At 35.6% G+C, this 16,863-nt stretch overlaps 1 protein-coding gene across 1 annotated transcript in view; it reads left to right on the forward strand.

Annotated features, from left to right (window-relative positions):
• The window catches only part of CACNA2D3 (calcium voltage-gated channel auxiliary subunit alpha2delta 3), a 460,953-nt gene that overhangs the window by 173,129 nt on the left and 270,961 nt on the right, over positions 1-16,863 (forward strand). Inside the window, exon 5 of the mRNA XM_068408846.1 lies at positions 7,941-8,103. Coding sequence (XP_068264947.1) covers positions 7,941-8,103 — 163 coding nt within the window. The remainder of the gene's footprint in view (positions 1-7,940; positions 8,104-16,863) is intronic.

The raw sequence follows: 16,863 nt of genomic DNA on the forward strand, positions 1-16,863 counted from the left end.
CCCCACTCATTTAAATAAGGGTTTTTTTTTTTTAAAGAAAAGCAGATATTTTAAATTCAAGGTGCTATTTCTGTTATGTATCAAACTGCATTTCTATTTCTGTCTTTAGACTTTAAAAGAGAAGAGTAGCTGAAAGCCTTCTGCAGTGTGTGTCTGTGTTTCTTGACTGCTCAACAAAGCTGCAGAGGTTTTATAGCCCCCTCACCCCAGGCATTCTGACAACCTGTCAGCGTGTGTTTTGCTATAAGTATTTTGCATCTGTGTTTTTGCCACACCCCATCAGTGGGATACTATTTCTAATCTAAAAATAAAATGAGGCATAGTGAGGGTTTTTAATGCTCTGAAAATAATATTAATCTAGTCATTACTGTGTAATGTTGTATCTCGGTTTTCTTAGTCTGAAAAGGGAGGATCGCCACTGCTGTAGCATGGAAGTAACGGCAAGCTTGATACAAATGTGTTCAAAAATGTTTTAACATCCTCAAGTGTTCAGAAGTGCTTATTAGTCTTCCCTTGTTTTCTTTACTCTTGCGCAGAGCTTGTGCTTTTGGAGTGAAAAGTTTTAGGCTAATTGCTGCTTCTTTCAAAGTGTGGTTTAAATAAAGCCCAACAGACCTCTCATGTTTATTAGCAAGAAAAACGAGCCTCTTCTATTAGTATATTTCTGAATTGAAAGCATTAAGTGTGAGGTTCTCCACTGTGTCCGTCAGGAGCAAGTTGGGAAGATGCATCCTCAGCAGAAGTGCAGAGCCAAAGGAGCTCTGCCTGGGCTAAGGCCAGAGCGGCAGTGCAGGAGGGAGCGTTTTGGGTGCAGCTGAGAAGGGGCTGCCCCAGCTCCAGAAGTATTCCTGTCATGCTCGCTCAGTGATATGTGCAAGAGATGATAAGCCTTATCAAAGCACTACACTACTATACTGGTAGATTTTCCAGGTTGGGGATTTTTGCCTTTTTATTGATTCACAGTATTAGAGTGTAAGCTCATTGACTGGGATGCAGGCTTTCTGGTATTTGTGGTAATTATGTGGTTCTGAAATGCTCAACCTTCACGAACACGCAGACTCTACCATTATTGTATTCTGGTTACAGGATGATTCACTTAAGTCATGAAATTCTTGATTAAAGTTTCTCTAGAAATTTTCAGTAAATTATCTCCATGGTCGTCTGCTCCAGCTTTGTAGGAGCATGATAACTGGCTCTGAACTTACTCATCTGTGTAACTGGTACCTTTTTAACATACATCCGTTGGGAGAAGGGAGAAATTATGGTGCCACTGGCGTAGGGATTGGTTTTATTCTTTAGCAGAAAGTATTCCCTGGAGGTTTTTATATGTATGAAAATGAACACACCGAACACTTGCATTTGTAGACCCAGCAAAGACATTAGATCTCCAATAAGGCTTGTCATACAGATGTCTGAAATGTCAAACTGAAAGCCCATTATGGAAGCCTTTTCTCCTGCCTCGTTGTGTTTACTAAATTTAAGAGTGACCAAAGAGTTTTTGTTCGGCGTTGTGACAAAGAAAAGAATCTTGAGAGCTTTTGTATGTAAAAATAGGTATTTTTGAAGTTATTTGTCTGTAAAGGAAAAGGAGGCTTCATCTGAAACTTGTAACCTAAAGTGACTCTTTTTAACTTTAGTGGATGATTTAAAATAGCCGTCATAATTACTTACTGCTTGCCACTTTCAGTGAATCAGTTAATCCTTACAAGACCTCTGAGACCTTGATGTGTTATCAATTTACATGCTGGTATAATTGATTTTATAGTACAATAAATTATTATTTATCCTGTTTTAAGACAATTTTAATAGGGTAATCGTATTGGGGAGGGAATGGATAGCCTGGGGAAAGGTCATCTTAATCTGATTGCGTAGAAAACAGAGCAGTTGTTTTTGCAAGGATGCAAGTAACATTGCTGTACTACTTCCATAATTAGGGACCGATCACAACGTTTCAAATCCCAGGTGTTTTCTGAGCCTTGCTGTTGAATAAAGACATGAAAAAAAGGGGAAAAAAGCATTGGAAGTTCCTACAGAGGAGCAAGTAAGAACTTTCAGAGAATAATCAGAAATTGTAAGGATCGTATCTTACAACAAGAGATGACAGTTTTCTCAAATTTAAGAGCTTTTCAAAATTCAGAACAGTTTTTATTGAATGAGGCAGTTTGCTTTTATGACCTTTTATACTTGCTTGCTAAACATCCAACTAAGTTCTTGAATACAAGAGCTTTAATCGTATGCTTCAAAACATGAATTCTTCTTAGTGGACAACTGTCAGAGAAGACTTTTCTGAGCCTTGGAGACTGATATGTATCCAGACATCTGCCTCTTTGTTAACACATGAATACCAGAGTGGAGACTGTTGTCAGTGCATTTTATAGTAAGAAAGCCTCTCTCAGAGTGGACAATATTTTTCTCATTTTGTTTTTTTTTTTTTTTGCATATCGTGAACATTTCTGCCCTCTCAGAGATGTGTCCTACTTGTCAGAGTCTCGAGAAAATAAACTTTTCCTCTTTTTGTTTTTTTTTTAAACTCACTGATGTTAATAGCTATTTTGCTGAAAGTGTCACAGATACACAAACTGTTGTTCATTTCTAGCTGTCTGTGCTATTTAATGCTAGGTTTTGCTTTCCCCTTCATTTTCCACGTGATGTGCTACTTTTTCATTTTCTCTCTGATGCTGTAGCATTTTGAGGTTCAGTGCAAATGCCATAAACTTTCCTTGATTTAGTGTCTTCCAGAGCTGTCCATCTTTGTCTTTAGATGGGCTGTATGGTTGCAGAAACACTGTGAAAATGGTTCTTGCATAGTTAAAAATTATCGGTGTAACCCCAATACTGCTATAGTTCTGACCCATTAGCGCAAATCGTTTCAAGTCGTGTTCTTACGCTTTCCTAGTCCTCATAGCTCTGTGAATGGGATGTTTTTTTTATGCTATCTTGGTATAATTTCTGTACTATAGAAAAAATATATCAAATGAAAATTGTGGCTTATGTTGTTTCATACCATTAAAACGAAATACTTCTTTTTAAAATACAATGAAACAAACTGATATATGTTTACTTTCATGTGCCAAGTACTCTCTAAGTTGCAAAGGCAATTTGCATTAGAATGTATCTTTTAAAGAGTAAATATTTATATTTAGATAAATGTTGTTTACAATGTTAACAAATATTTGTTGAATAATGTAAGCATCACAAGGTATCTGTTTACAATAAGATAAATGTAAATGGAAATAGAGAATGTCACTCATCTACCGCAGTTTGTAGAATACTACAATTATGCAAGACATGTGCAATGCTTTTCAGTATTATATCTGATGTCTTTACTGATGTCTTGTCTCAGCAAAGTATCCATTGTAATCAAGGTGCTTGTTTAGTTGAGACATTATGCCAAAATAAGTGGCAAAACTGGAACAGATAGCTTCAAAGTTTCCTTCTTGCCTTGCAGATAAGTTCTCCCCTGCAACCTGCCGTAATGGTTTACATTGCATGCCACAAACCTTGCACTTCCCCACAATTTTTCTATGATACCTTTTGAATTAATTAATTTTTATCATCATTAACATATGTCTGTGGCAGCCATCCTAAGAGATCGTACAGCACACACTTTTGGATTGTGGCTGAGGCTATCTTACAGTGTTTTAAAACAAAGGTTGCCTATGCTAGTCAGCCTGAATGAACCTGTAAAACAATTTTGTGATCAATCTCCTAACAGCCCCATAAGTGTCTGTCTACTATGATTACACCTGTAAGTTAGAGCAGCCCAGGGTTCTGCAGACTATTAGCAATATGATTCTTTGGGATGTCTCAAATATGGCCAACTCCTTGTGGAGGCAGAATGGTCCAGTGCTTGATCTATTGAGCACTACTCATCAGTTTAAGTTGGCTTGCATTGGGAAGACTTTCTTCACAAGGGTAAAATATTAGTATCATGTGAAAGCTGAGATGCCTATTTGTCCCCAATTTTTATGGCCTTGCTCTAAGTCTTCTTCATTACGATACAATGGGGTCTTTCAAAATGGTTGATCAAACATTCAGAATGATGCAGATGCTGTTAAGGAATGTACAAACAAAAAAACCCGATGTGTTTACTTGAGCAAATTTAAATGCACAAAAGTGTAAAAGTTCATGTTTAGATCTTGAGATGCATATAATAGATTACATGAATAAGATTTCTTTTGAATGCTTTTTCTCCAGGTCATTGCTTACCATGCAAGTCTATATGTAAGGTTAGTGTAAACTCACCTGCTGGCCAAGTCACAGTAGAACCTGGCTATGCTCCCAACCTGGATAATCACTTTGTTGTTTGTTAGACTGATAACTTTTTGGCATGTTATATTGTGCATACTCGGAACTCACCTAGTTAAGGTTACATCAAAGATTGACCTCCATTGACAAGATTAAATTGAAGTCATTTTCTCTTAGAGCTTAGCAGGTAGGGTATTTGTGTTGTCAGCAAACAGGACTTTATCCTCTTTCCCTTGGGCATTATCTCGAATGCAGTGTCAGAATGCCAGATGGATTACTTTAATATTTTTTCTCCAATTTTTATTTTTAATTTTCCTTCTATCACCTTCCAGCTGTCACACTCAATAATTTCCTTGGAAGGAAAGTGTCCAAAAGAAGCCACTGTATAACAGCTCTGCTTAAATGCTGATCTTTTTCAGTAGTATTTTTGAGCTCTATATATTACCTGATGTTTAATCCTTAGAACTTGCAGGACTGTCTTAAATATGTTATTTTTGTAGGCTTCTCACTTGCAAAAAAACCCCAACAAACCAAACCCCAAAACTCCCTAAATCAAACAGAAAAAAAAATCCAGGAAAATATTAATTATCTCTAATACCATAAGGACTATTTTATGCTACAATTTGCTTTAAACCGCCCCCCCCCAATCATATTGTTGTGTATACACTTGTAGAATTGAAAAGAGAAAATACAGACTCAGACCAATAAATCAGTGAATACTAAATCAAGCAAAGAAACAATCAGTCCTAAATACCCTTAATTGTGAAACGAGTGGTTTCATTTATTTAGAATATAGCAGATTTTAATACTTGTTTAGCCTTGCCACTTACAGAACATGATGAAGAAGGATGTCTACTAATTAACTTCTTTGGAAAAGGAAATAACCCACTGAATGAAGGGAAATAATATTCTTTTAGAAGTGATTTCCATGTGTATTCTGACATTCTTATTTGAAATTCGTCCATTTTTCCTACAATTTCAAAAGTAGTATAAAACCCATGGGCAAGGTAAATTTACATCCTTGAAATCACTAAGTCTGTATGTGAATCACTGTAGAAATTATTCTATAATAAGTAACTTAAATTCAGTTAAAGGAGAACAGTATATTGCTATACTTACAGAGTCTTTTATCTCCAAATGTATTCACCTCTCACTTAAAGTGTAATATTTAAATGCAACTTTTGTGTTAAAATTTGGAGTTAGGTGTTGTGAATGCTTTCAGTGATGGTCTTTAATAAGAAAACAAAAAAATGAAACCCCTTTGATTTCTCTGTGGCAATCGTGATAAGACTTACAAAGCCAAGAATTGTCATGAAAACAGTGCAATGGCTTATCTGTAGCTCCAGCAGTTGTGCAGGCAATCTTGTGTTCAACAGAGAAACAGGAAAATAAAACCATGTCTTTAAGGACAGGAAAACAAGTGGTTTGGAAACAAGTTGAAACAATCATCCTCACCCTGCTGGAACTTAGCTATCCACGAGGTGTGAAGAGAGAGGTGGTTGGCAAGAAAGAAGCATGAAATACATTATTTTATTTATCACTGTACTCTGAGGGGGTGGAATACCAGCCTTTCTTCCAGAGTTAGATACTATCTAATATATCATGGAAAAGCTACACAGTTTACTTCTTCCTTGCTTGGAATTGGAGTAGAATTGCATTTTACAACAGTCATTAGTGCATAGCTTAATGTTGAAAGGTATATTCTATTTCTTACTAAGATGGGAAATATGAGTTGGGCTTTCGTCTTCTGCCAACTGTCTCTGGCTTTTGCAGAAAGGGTAAACTGAAAAAGCTGCTGTCACATGTGGACGGCAGGCATGCAGTGCAGTTAATGATCCGTGATAAACCTGGATAATAAGCAGAGATGGAGAAGGTTTCTCCCAGATAGGATGAGAACTGGTGTTTCTTGGAAATGATCACGTTTCTTCATCCTTTTGGTTTTGGTATGAGAAGAATCAAATCTATAGCAGTGACAATCCCTGGGATGGCGTAGAGAAGGGTAGCATTTGTGGGGGTGTTAGAGAATTCTAATAACTTTTGGAATTAATTAGTTAATGAAACTACAGCTTTAGACAAGTTGTATCTCTTTTCTTTACCTGTGGCTCTCCTGGAGAAAAAAAGAAAAAAAGACTACTGTGGGTTTTTTCTGAGAAATTTAGGATTCAATAGCTGTATATATTCATGAGATGTATGCGGCAGATTATTTGGCTCATCTCAGTATAAACCAATTAAAGTAAAATAACTTTAAGGTCAAATGTTTAATCATGTCAGATTAATTTCCGTTAAATTGATTTGCAAATACTGAGGTGTCTCAGTCTCTGTTATATGTGATTAATGGTATGTGGAACACTGACTTTGTCTGAATATTTCTGTCATACTCAGAAGGTCCTCAAAATCTAGCTAATATACAGTCACTTTTTTTGTATTCTACTGTGATCTAAAATCCAAACTACGGGTTGGCCATTTTGAAAAACTAAAAGCTAAAAGAGCAGGATATGGAAAGCTGTTTTCCAAGTAAGCCTCCATTTAAGATACTCCTTAAATTGTCAAGCCTTTTAAAGGAAGTGTGTAGATTATAAGATTTTAACTAATTCTTGTTTAGTAGAATGAGTTGCATATCACACAGAGAAAGAGTGTTTGTGAAAAGCCTTTTAAGTTTTTGTACTTGCTAGTTTGTTTTAGCTTTGTAAAGGGTATAATATATTTATCCTTGTACAGGTTGTATAGATATATATGATGTATGAATTCATAGATTTATGTCTAAATATTATTTATATTGATTTACTCTCAAATGGATAGTTAGGGCAGAGACTCATATTTAAATAAATGAGATTCTTCAAAGACACTAAACTTTGGTGTCTTTCAATTAAGAAGCACATCACAAACTGCTGCCAAGGGTTAAGGTTATTTAAGAGTTTAAAAAGTACTCTTCACTGTTTGTTGCCTTCAAAGCTTGATAGAATTTCTGGTTAAACTAGGTCGTAAAGAAATCAATAATTTTATCTAAATTGCTTTTGCTTATCTGGTTATAGTTCTGTACAAAATAGGCCAAATACTCTTCAGGAATCTCTGACAGGCAGACAATAATTTCTTGTTCGAAATAACTCACTGCTAAGTTTATATGTCCATATTAAAGTACGCATAATTTTACAAAACCTACTATGATGTGCATTTGTAAAATTCAGCGTAAAGCAAATATTTTTCTTTAGAAAATGTCACTCAGTATACATTGGGTAAGCAACAACTGCTTTAGTTAATACTCCTGTGAAGTGAAACACTTTTAGTTTAGCCTAAGTTCAGCACTGATAGCAGTTCTTGAACTGATGGAAATAAACTAAACAGAGAGATCATCGTTAAATAATTATCCAGGGAATTATTTAAATCTAGAGAGCTTTATATTAAAAATAGTGCATACATTGTTTATATTCAGGGTGTTGTTTTCAGGGCAGCCAGAGAGCTGAGGTAATACAGGATTTTCTTGAGATATATTGATAAATCTGGTTTCAGAAATGTCCCTGTACTAGGAGTATAGAGGGAATCTGAGAGATTAGAAAAATATCTTGTTCTTCTCTTCTACATGGAGATACATGTAAATGTTAATCAATGGATTGATAGGTATGTTAAAATATTCAAACCTCATATTTTTATGCTGAATGTGAATTCTGAATACTGAATGTGGATTTCTCTTGCAGTATGAATACTTCAATGCTGTGCTCATAAATGAACGAGATGAAGAAGGAAACTATCTGGAGCTGGGGAAGGAGTTTATTCTGGTGCCAAATGACCACTTCAATAACTTGCCTGTGAACATCAGTCTGAGTGATGTCCAAGTACCAACCAACATGTACAATAAGGGTAAGAAAAGAGCTGGTTTATTTCATCATTCCACTGGCCGAACATAGGAGCTTCCTTGCTTTTAAAATGAAGCAGTTGATTAACTATACATTGTGTGTGTTTTCCAGTTTGCAATTAAACTGAAATTTCAGTGGAAGAATGCTTAAAGTATGATGGTTTTGTAATATCTTTTGTTCTGTGGCAGTTTAGCACTTTAATATTGTCAATGATTTGCATATTAGACTTGCATGAATTCTGCCATAGTATATGGCAGAATATGTTTATTCTTATAAATTATTTTCTGGAATCTCCAAATCAGTTGAACAGATCTTACATTGTCACTTACCAGTTACATGCTGTCTTTGCTGAGATCTAGAAGTGTCTTTGAAAGATACAGGGTAGATGGGAGGGGAACATTTTATTAGATTTATGCTCTCAAGCTTCTGGGAATAATTTTAGCTGTATGTGACTGTATACGCAGCTGCTGTGGGTTTTCAGATAATATTTAGGAGGAATAAACCACATTAAAATTTCTACTCCCCTGGCTATTTGTCATAGGTACTGGATAGCATATAGCACTAACAAATAGCTACCTTAGATATTAGGAGTGATGGACTTCGGTCTAAAAATTGGGAATGCAAAATGAACTCAGGTAGACGCTTACTCATTTTCGTTTTGCCACTTCCGTTTGATCAGACAGCAGAGTTTTGTAATTTTACTGTGTTCATGCAACACCCATCTATTTCTTTTTCTCAAGCCAGTAATAAAAGAAAAATAAAGGAGGAAAGTGCCAAAGTTTCCAAACAATATCTACAGTATATTTGTCATTGGTCTGTAGAGAGCTGCCTAATCTCATTATCTGGTTCCTCTTCCTTTTTTTAACTATATTAAAAGACAGCTAAAAATACATTAAATGCTTTCCTTGTAATACATTCCAGGCTAGCAATTGTGGTAATTCATGCAAGGATATCGTGTAATCACAAACGGAAGGAGAATTAATGCAGATAGGTTGGGCTGGTAAGAGAAGCAATTGATATGACAGGTTCTCTTTGAAGTTGTAATTCAGACTTGAGAATCTGGAGAATCCAAAAATCATACAGTAAGGTCTTAAATTAGGGATTACAGAATAGCAAAGTTTGTGAAATTGTTAATACAGGATAGTTTGTAAGATTTGGAAAATGCGTAAGGCCTCTAAGGCTACCAAACCATTTTTTTGTGCAAGTGTTAATATTTATTTAACTGAGCCTGTCTATAAATTTTTCATTCCAGAATTGCTAAGGAGGGAAAAAAAAAGGAAAAAAGTTGCAAAGGGGTATAGATGTCAGGCAATCCTGTCTTTCTGGAGAAGCAAACTAACCTGAGTAGTCAGTCAGTGAGAGCAGTAAAACTAAAGGACCTTCAGTTATATGATATGTAGTACTGCTATGTATAGAATACATTTTTATATGCTGATTAATTACAGTTAAAGGCCAAAGTCAAAGGGCTTGTTGCATCTTGTTTTGTCCTCTAATACAGGGACTGCCTGTAGAGATGGGGAAGATAGAGCTCTTTAATTCCTGTTTCCACTTTGTTTAATTCAAACCAGCCAAAATCATCACTTCATGCAGCTGCAGAAAAACATTTCTTTTTATCATTTAGATGTATTCCAACTGCTGAAATCTGGTTTGTTGCTGACATTTTCCTTACACATGGACATGATAGTCTCAGCTTGGAGACTGACAATGTCTGGAAATGTTACTCTTACCAAGAAGAGGCCTGTATACTTATATTTCTTGTTGCTTGTTTCTCCAGTTTTGTAATGTGGAGGGGTGATAAGTTAATTAAATCCTAGCCTGGGGGTACAGGCAGTAGATATTGATAGGTTTACAACCAAGTGACTGCACAGGACCATTTCTCTAGAAAATGCCTGTTGTTCGTTTCCAGGTTATGTTTTACTTTATCGACTTACTAGGCAAAACCACAGCCCAAAATTCAATCCACAGTTGAAAACAGACAAGTGTGATCATTGAATATTTAAACATGGGGCTCTCAAGTCAGCATAGAAAAATGAATTTTTTATTTGTAAGCTAATTCTAAGGTTTTTCCTTCATTTTGGCTTTTTAGTTGTAGAGATATAATTTGCAGTGGGTTCAGAGGAGAGTCACAGGACTTAGTAAACAGTTGAAAAATGTGCCTTAGACCGAAAGACTCCAGGAGCTCAGTCCCATTTAGCTTATTCGAGAGATGATTAAAAGATTAATTAGTTGATTTCTAGTTAATGACTAATACCAGGATCTATAATCTGTTTGCCAAACGTTTGAAAAGATCCAATGGCTGAAATTGGGTTCCATTATTTTGCAAATGTCAGTCCCCCCAAGCCCTTAATCAAGACCAGATTCTTTTTTGTTTGTTTTTGAAATAATACATAGTCTGGAATTAGTTTGGGGAAAAACTTTGGCCTGGTCAGCTTGCAACATCATAGTGATCCCTCCCAGTTGTAGAATAGCTAAAGCGAATGTTCACAGTCCCTAACTAGGCTCTAAATGAGACTGGCTTAAAAATCATAGGACATAAATACATTGCTATTCTTTCTATGTCTCTTTCAGCCTCTGCACAGAAAAGCTTAAAAATGTTGATGGTAACAACAGCACTAAATAATTCCAATTCTAAGGAAACCATCAAGTTTAGAATCTGAAAATAAAAAGCAAAGCAAATTTCATGACATTTATGAGGAAATCAAGAAAGCTGAAAATACCATAAATATCAAAACTATGGTATTAAAACTTAACAGGGAACATTTTGAAAAGGAAAACGAGAGCAAATAAAACAGGCTGCCAACCTAATTTGTAAGCATACATGTAACTCTAGTGCCATCTTTGAGTACAGATTGCATGCACCTTCTGTAAGTGTAGAAGAAAAAGTAAATTAGTGAATTTAATAAAGAATCACAGTTTTGCATTTACAGTACTCTTCATCATCATTGTAAAATATAAAGAGCTGGTCTGGTTATTGTTGTGCTCTTACACTTTTCATTCCACTCTTCTGCACACCCTTGTCCCCCAGTTTCTCTGTATCTTACAGTGCCAATCAATTAATGTTAAAAATAGAGAAGTTGCTGATCTTTGGAATATAAAGCCTATGGGGCTCAGAAAACACCACTTTGGCATTCCTATAATGTTCATATACTGAAGGAATTAAGAAAAAAAAAAAAGTGGGATAATTGTGATTTACAGGTAAGTGTGCTTAATCTGTCTGTCAGTACAGAGACCTCTCAGCTTTAGGCTGTTTCACGAAAGGCTGGCAGTCCATTTAAACTGCAGAACATTCTGAGGGAATTGGCCTCCTTCATTTTTCCTGGAAATGACTGCTTATGATAATGTTTTGCTTTTGAAATGTTTAAGCACACATCAGGATTCTAAATCTGTCAGTGCATTCTGTTTCTTCCCTGTAAGCACAAAGTGTATTCATTGCCTGTAGCCACAGGATTTGCAAGACAGTATCCTTTTAAACAATGAATAAATAATTAAGATTAAGTAAGAAGTTCTGTGATATCTGTCTTAGCAAGCAGTAGCTCTTTCTTCCACCCACAAATTTGGTAACTGGCAATTATCAACTGTGTACAGATTCTGACAGAAAGTAGGGAAAAGGGCACTTAGTCAATTAATCATATAGGTATATTAATAGATGGAAAAGGAAGGGAGGAAGAAAGTTACTTTTTTTCATATTAGAAGGAAAGTTTAGTTTTGGAAAGTACAGAATCAATCTGAATCCAGTTTGTACAATGCAGCACCCAGGCAGAAGTCCAGGTATGAAAACAAGTGTGTATAAGGCACTAATTCAGCTGCAGTTGGTTTTTTAATAAAGTTTATTTACATGGGTTATATATCAGCACCAAAGTGAGTTTCCATATCTCTTGTTTTTTTTCTCTCTCTCTTATTATTTTAGAATGTAAGTGATTTGGGACATGCTACTGTCTTGGACATATCTTGCGTATATACTTCCATAGGTATACCTTCCAAAGATACTCAGATACACCTTTCTACATATCAATTGGTATATTTTAAACAGCTATTGTGGAAGAGATTAGCAATAATGAAAAATGATTAATGATTTAAGGTTTACATAGTTTCAACATTTGCTTTATTACTTTCTGAGATGCTAGTAGTATATTTAGAAGAATCTAGGAATGTGACATATAACTTAAAAGTAGGCAGTTGGAATGTGGGCTAGGCTTTCTGGCAACCATCCATGGAGAACATGATGTCTGGCAGTAGAATTGCCCCTGGGAAAAAGTGGGGTTCTATAACGGATTTATGTACTTCAGAAGATGATAAAAGAAGGCTTCAGAACACTCAAATCTGATCTTGCAGATGTTGACAGCATATAAGAGAAGAATAGAGTAGCATTTTACCTTTTGTTAGTATGAGAATGTAGGTAGTCTTAACTTCTTAAGATCCTACATTCTTTGTCCAAAGTACGTGCTGTATCTGAGCTGAAGAACGTATTCCAGTTATGTTTTTCTAAGTCTATGTCACCTCATATTTACATGTCGTTGTGGGCAGTAACAACATGTTTTCTGCTATTGAGTTTACACTCAGCGTTTTTTCAAGTTCTTGGAAGAGGCTTATGAATACTTGACTAAATGAGGATTTCAGAGGATTGTAGATGAAAACCAAAGCCAAGGTGAGGGTGAATGTGTCTTGGTGTGACATTCGCTCAGACAATTCTAAAATACGGCACCTGTTGAAAAGTGAAGTACAGCATAGTACAGTACCAGAAGTGAGACACAACAGGATCTCATCTGTTTGTCAGCATTGCATAAAATCTAGGAAATTCAAGAGGATGTTGATAAATACATTACCTCAATATCAACTGAAAACAACTCCTGGTTTTGAGCTTTTGCAGTCTTTGTTTATATGATAAAGTAAACTTTACATTTGTAGTTTGCAGAAAGGGGAAAAGCCCAGGTGCTTCTCTTTTCAATACCTCAGAAATGTCTAGATGCAAGCACTTCTCCTTGCCTTTTAAACTTTCTATTGTATCTTTCTGTTTTTCCCTTAGGTCCTCAGAATTGTGGGCTTTTGTATTTTGCACGTTTTACTCTCTTATTCTCCTAGTGTTCTTAGTCGTTAAAAAGAGTTATACTAATTCACTAACTAACATAATTGACTAACTAATTTAGCTGGCACTAAATTCTCCTTTATCAAGTACTGGTGCAAACTAGAGGGTTGGACTCCTTGAAGTCCATGCCATTATTGTTGCAAAATCAGTGTTAGACTGCAGTTGCTTCTTCCATCGCTAATAATGCAAATAGGCAGATACTTAGATATATCACAGCAGGCACCTGCCCATCTGGAAGACTTTTTTAATCCTTTTCAATTTCTGGGGAATTACTCCAGGGTTTCTTGAATATTTCTGCTACTTGAATATTTCCAGAATAACTGTAAAGTGTAAGAATTCATAGTGATTTATAAGGACAGTTGATGCACTATATGTTTTCTCAAAAAGCGTCATGTCTTTTGTTTAACTACCTTTTGTTGTTACCAAAAATTAAGTAGTTAGACACCTGACGACTTAAAATCCAAAATTCTACAGCCTCTGGTTGGGAATCAAGGGTAGATAGTAAGATTCTTAAGTATATACCTCTATAATTTGATTGCCTTGAATAATCTATTTTCTTACCTGGGTAAACAAGATCTCGCTCAGACCTCTAGATGCAAATGAATACAATGAAAAGTGAAGTGATGCAGGTCTTTTACAGGAGATACAGAATAATGAAACTAAATGGGTTTCTAATCACAGATGGATACAAAAAAACACTCTATCTTTACTGAATCTTTGTTTAGAGTAAATGTGCTCAGTGTAATCATTTCTCCACTGTAAGAAATTTAGATCTAAAAAGAGACTTCTGTGCATGAGAGCTTTTTGAAGTATAAAAATATTATTTGTTTCTAAAAACCTTATGTCTCATAACATCTTCACTGTAGCTCTGCCTCCAGATTTGGTATGGACTAAAATATTACACACACAAAGAAAACCTTTCTAAATGTTCTTAAAAAATAAAAATGCCTTTTAGAATGAGGTCAGTTTTCCTTTCCTAGTTGAATAACTGCTACCTCTGTTTCCTTTCTTTGTTTTCCCAAGACACAAAGAATGAATGTGGTTATTCAGGCCTAGTTTCGTACTAACTCTTACGTGAACTTGCATAGTTTTATCCTTGTACCAACTATTTCATTTGTTCCTATTTAGGCCTGTGCTAACACTTTGGCAGCTGCACATTGTATTCCTTTCCTCATTACATTTTTTTTCCTGCTTACCGGACAACACTTTCTTCTACTTTCAATCGTTAACTTATATCTCCCATTTTCTGTATGAGCTAGTTCTTGCTTGATCTCCTTTGTGCTTATGATTATGACAACGCTTTCTGTACCTTTTTTTTGGAGGTGAATTGCCTATAAAGAAGTTGTGAAGTGTCTCAAGGCACAATTGGATGTATGACATCAGCTGCAGGTTATTGGGGGTTAAGAAATTTCTGCTCTCTGCCTCTTGTGCTTGCTGGATATTACTGTCCCATTCAAACCAGCTGTCATAAGCTGTTCTGTAAGGTCTTCCCGAAACTGATTGGGTAAAAGGAATCAGATCAGCATTTTTTCCTAGCAGAGTTTTTGAAAATAGAATCATTTTGACAATGTGCCAATAGAAGTAGATTGGGGAAAGGAGATAATCTCTTTACTGGGATCAGATCAGATGCAGCTTGAGCAACATGTCTGATTTTGCCTTTGAAAAAGGAGAGACAGACAAAAAATAATGTCGCTTGGCAAAAGAAAGGAAGTAGGCTTACATAAGTTGATTTAACTAATGGGAGTTTTTTTCCTTTGTTGTAATTTCTAGTTTACTATATATATGATCTTGTTTTACTTGCCGAGTTTTATAAAGGAGGAATATTTCCTAGAGGATAAACCTTCATCCTATTGACATAGCTGACAGTGGAATTAAATGCGTTCTACAACTTTGCAAGACTTAGTTGTCCATTGAGTTTTTTGTATTTATTAAAAGTCACTGAGGAAAGAGTCCAAACTTACTACCAGATAAACAACAGATTTTCAATTTCTAAATGCTTTTAATTATTTTAAATGTATTTTTGTTTTCACCACTAGTGATTGTTAGAGGAAAAGACATATAGGCACATCTATGCTACATGGTAGAGAGTTGTGCAGCCCGTTCTTACCCTAAAGGATGTTGACATATATGCATGATTCACTGGAGTATTGCATGGAAATATTATGGATGCAGGATAAGTTTTATGACCATGGTTCTGAACTAAGTTGTCAAATCCTGGATCAGAAGAATTTTAATTTATTAAGGTGCAGCACAACGTTATTGTCTTTATTTTGCTTCTCATCCAGAGATAGCTAGATTGCATCTCTGCACTGTCTCCCATTTGTACAACATATGACATACAGCTTTTGAGAGAGATTATATTTTTATATGTCAGTATCTTAGTGCTTGCTTGTTTTCCCATAGTTTGTTTCCAGTGGGATTCCATCGTATAGCCTGAGGCACAGTTTCTCACTTCAAACTCTGTGACTGTTGGAGAGTTTTAGACCTGGCTCAGCAATCTGGTGCTCTTCAGCACAGCACCAAGTGAATGCCATCTCCACACACAGTTATGTTCCATTGATTTTCATCTTAAAATTTAATGCTTGCTGAACTGCTGTGCTCTGTGTGGGGAGATTGAAGCTTATGCTTCAAAGTTCCGTGGAACTGACATCTACATCTTTTAGCTTGGTCTTTTTGTGCTTTACTCCTAGTGAAGTCCTGGGGTGAATACAGCATAAATACTTAAATGCCAGTCATTCTAGGTGCACACAAGCAGAAGCACCACGCTGGTACAAATGAATAAGCTTGTTCTGAACAGACTCAGTTTTGGAAATTTTTCTTCCTAGTTTGATTTACAATGATGTCTGTTCAAATTAGTTTAAACAGGGAAATGTCTTAACTTGGAAAAATTCTTAGACTCTGTGAAAAGGACTGATTACTGTCTTTGAAATGCCCAAAGTGAAATGTTGATTGGTATGTGGAAAAGCAGGATGTAGTGGGTAAGGCACAAAAGGAGTATATTAACATTGACTACATACAGTAAAGTTTACAATAATAACTGTCTTCTATAAATGTCTTTCTGATTCAGGAAGCCACTTTGAAGCACCTTCCTGCTTTCCTACTTGTTGCTCAAGCTGAATTAAAATACCAGTGTCTGGGCATGTGCAAATAGTTATTGAAATACATTTTCCTTTTTTAGAAACTTGATATTAATAACTGCCCCTTCTAAAAGGCAATGGACTCTGATTCAGGGAGGAAGTATGCTCTAAGCAGAGAGAAGAAAATATGTTAGAATCAATTACTGATTTTAATAATAATGTGTCAAAATAAAGCATAGGATTTCCTCAAAAGTATTGGGTCTGGAAAGTTACTCTCCAGCTTTCATTTATAACGGAGAATGGGGCTTAAACTACTGACCTGTGTTTCAACTTTTTCCTTATATGATTATGTGTTAAATTAAGGAAGTTATGTTAACTTTTAGCACAGTGCTTACACTGATTTCTTTTTAATGTTCACATTATTTATACCGAATACATTTCTCTTAGCATTTTCCTACAACTTTGTCTGACATTTCACAATGTCTACCAGTATAAAAGACTGAATTTCATATTACTACCACGTGATTTGGAAATACATTTTGGGGTCACAGTCATGTTTTTGTGAATTTTGTAATTGACTAAGTCTTCATTCCCTGCTATAATG

Source organism: Nyctibius grandis, chromosome 10 (genome assembly GCF_013368605.1).
Source record: "Nyctibius grandis isolate bNycGra1 chromosome 10, bNycGra1.pri, whole genome shotgun sequence".
In the NCBI taxonomy this organism is placed as follows: domain Eukaryota; kingdom Metazoa; phylum Chordata; class Aves; order Nyctibiiformes; family Nyctibiidae; genus Nyctibius; species Nyctibius grandis.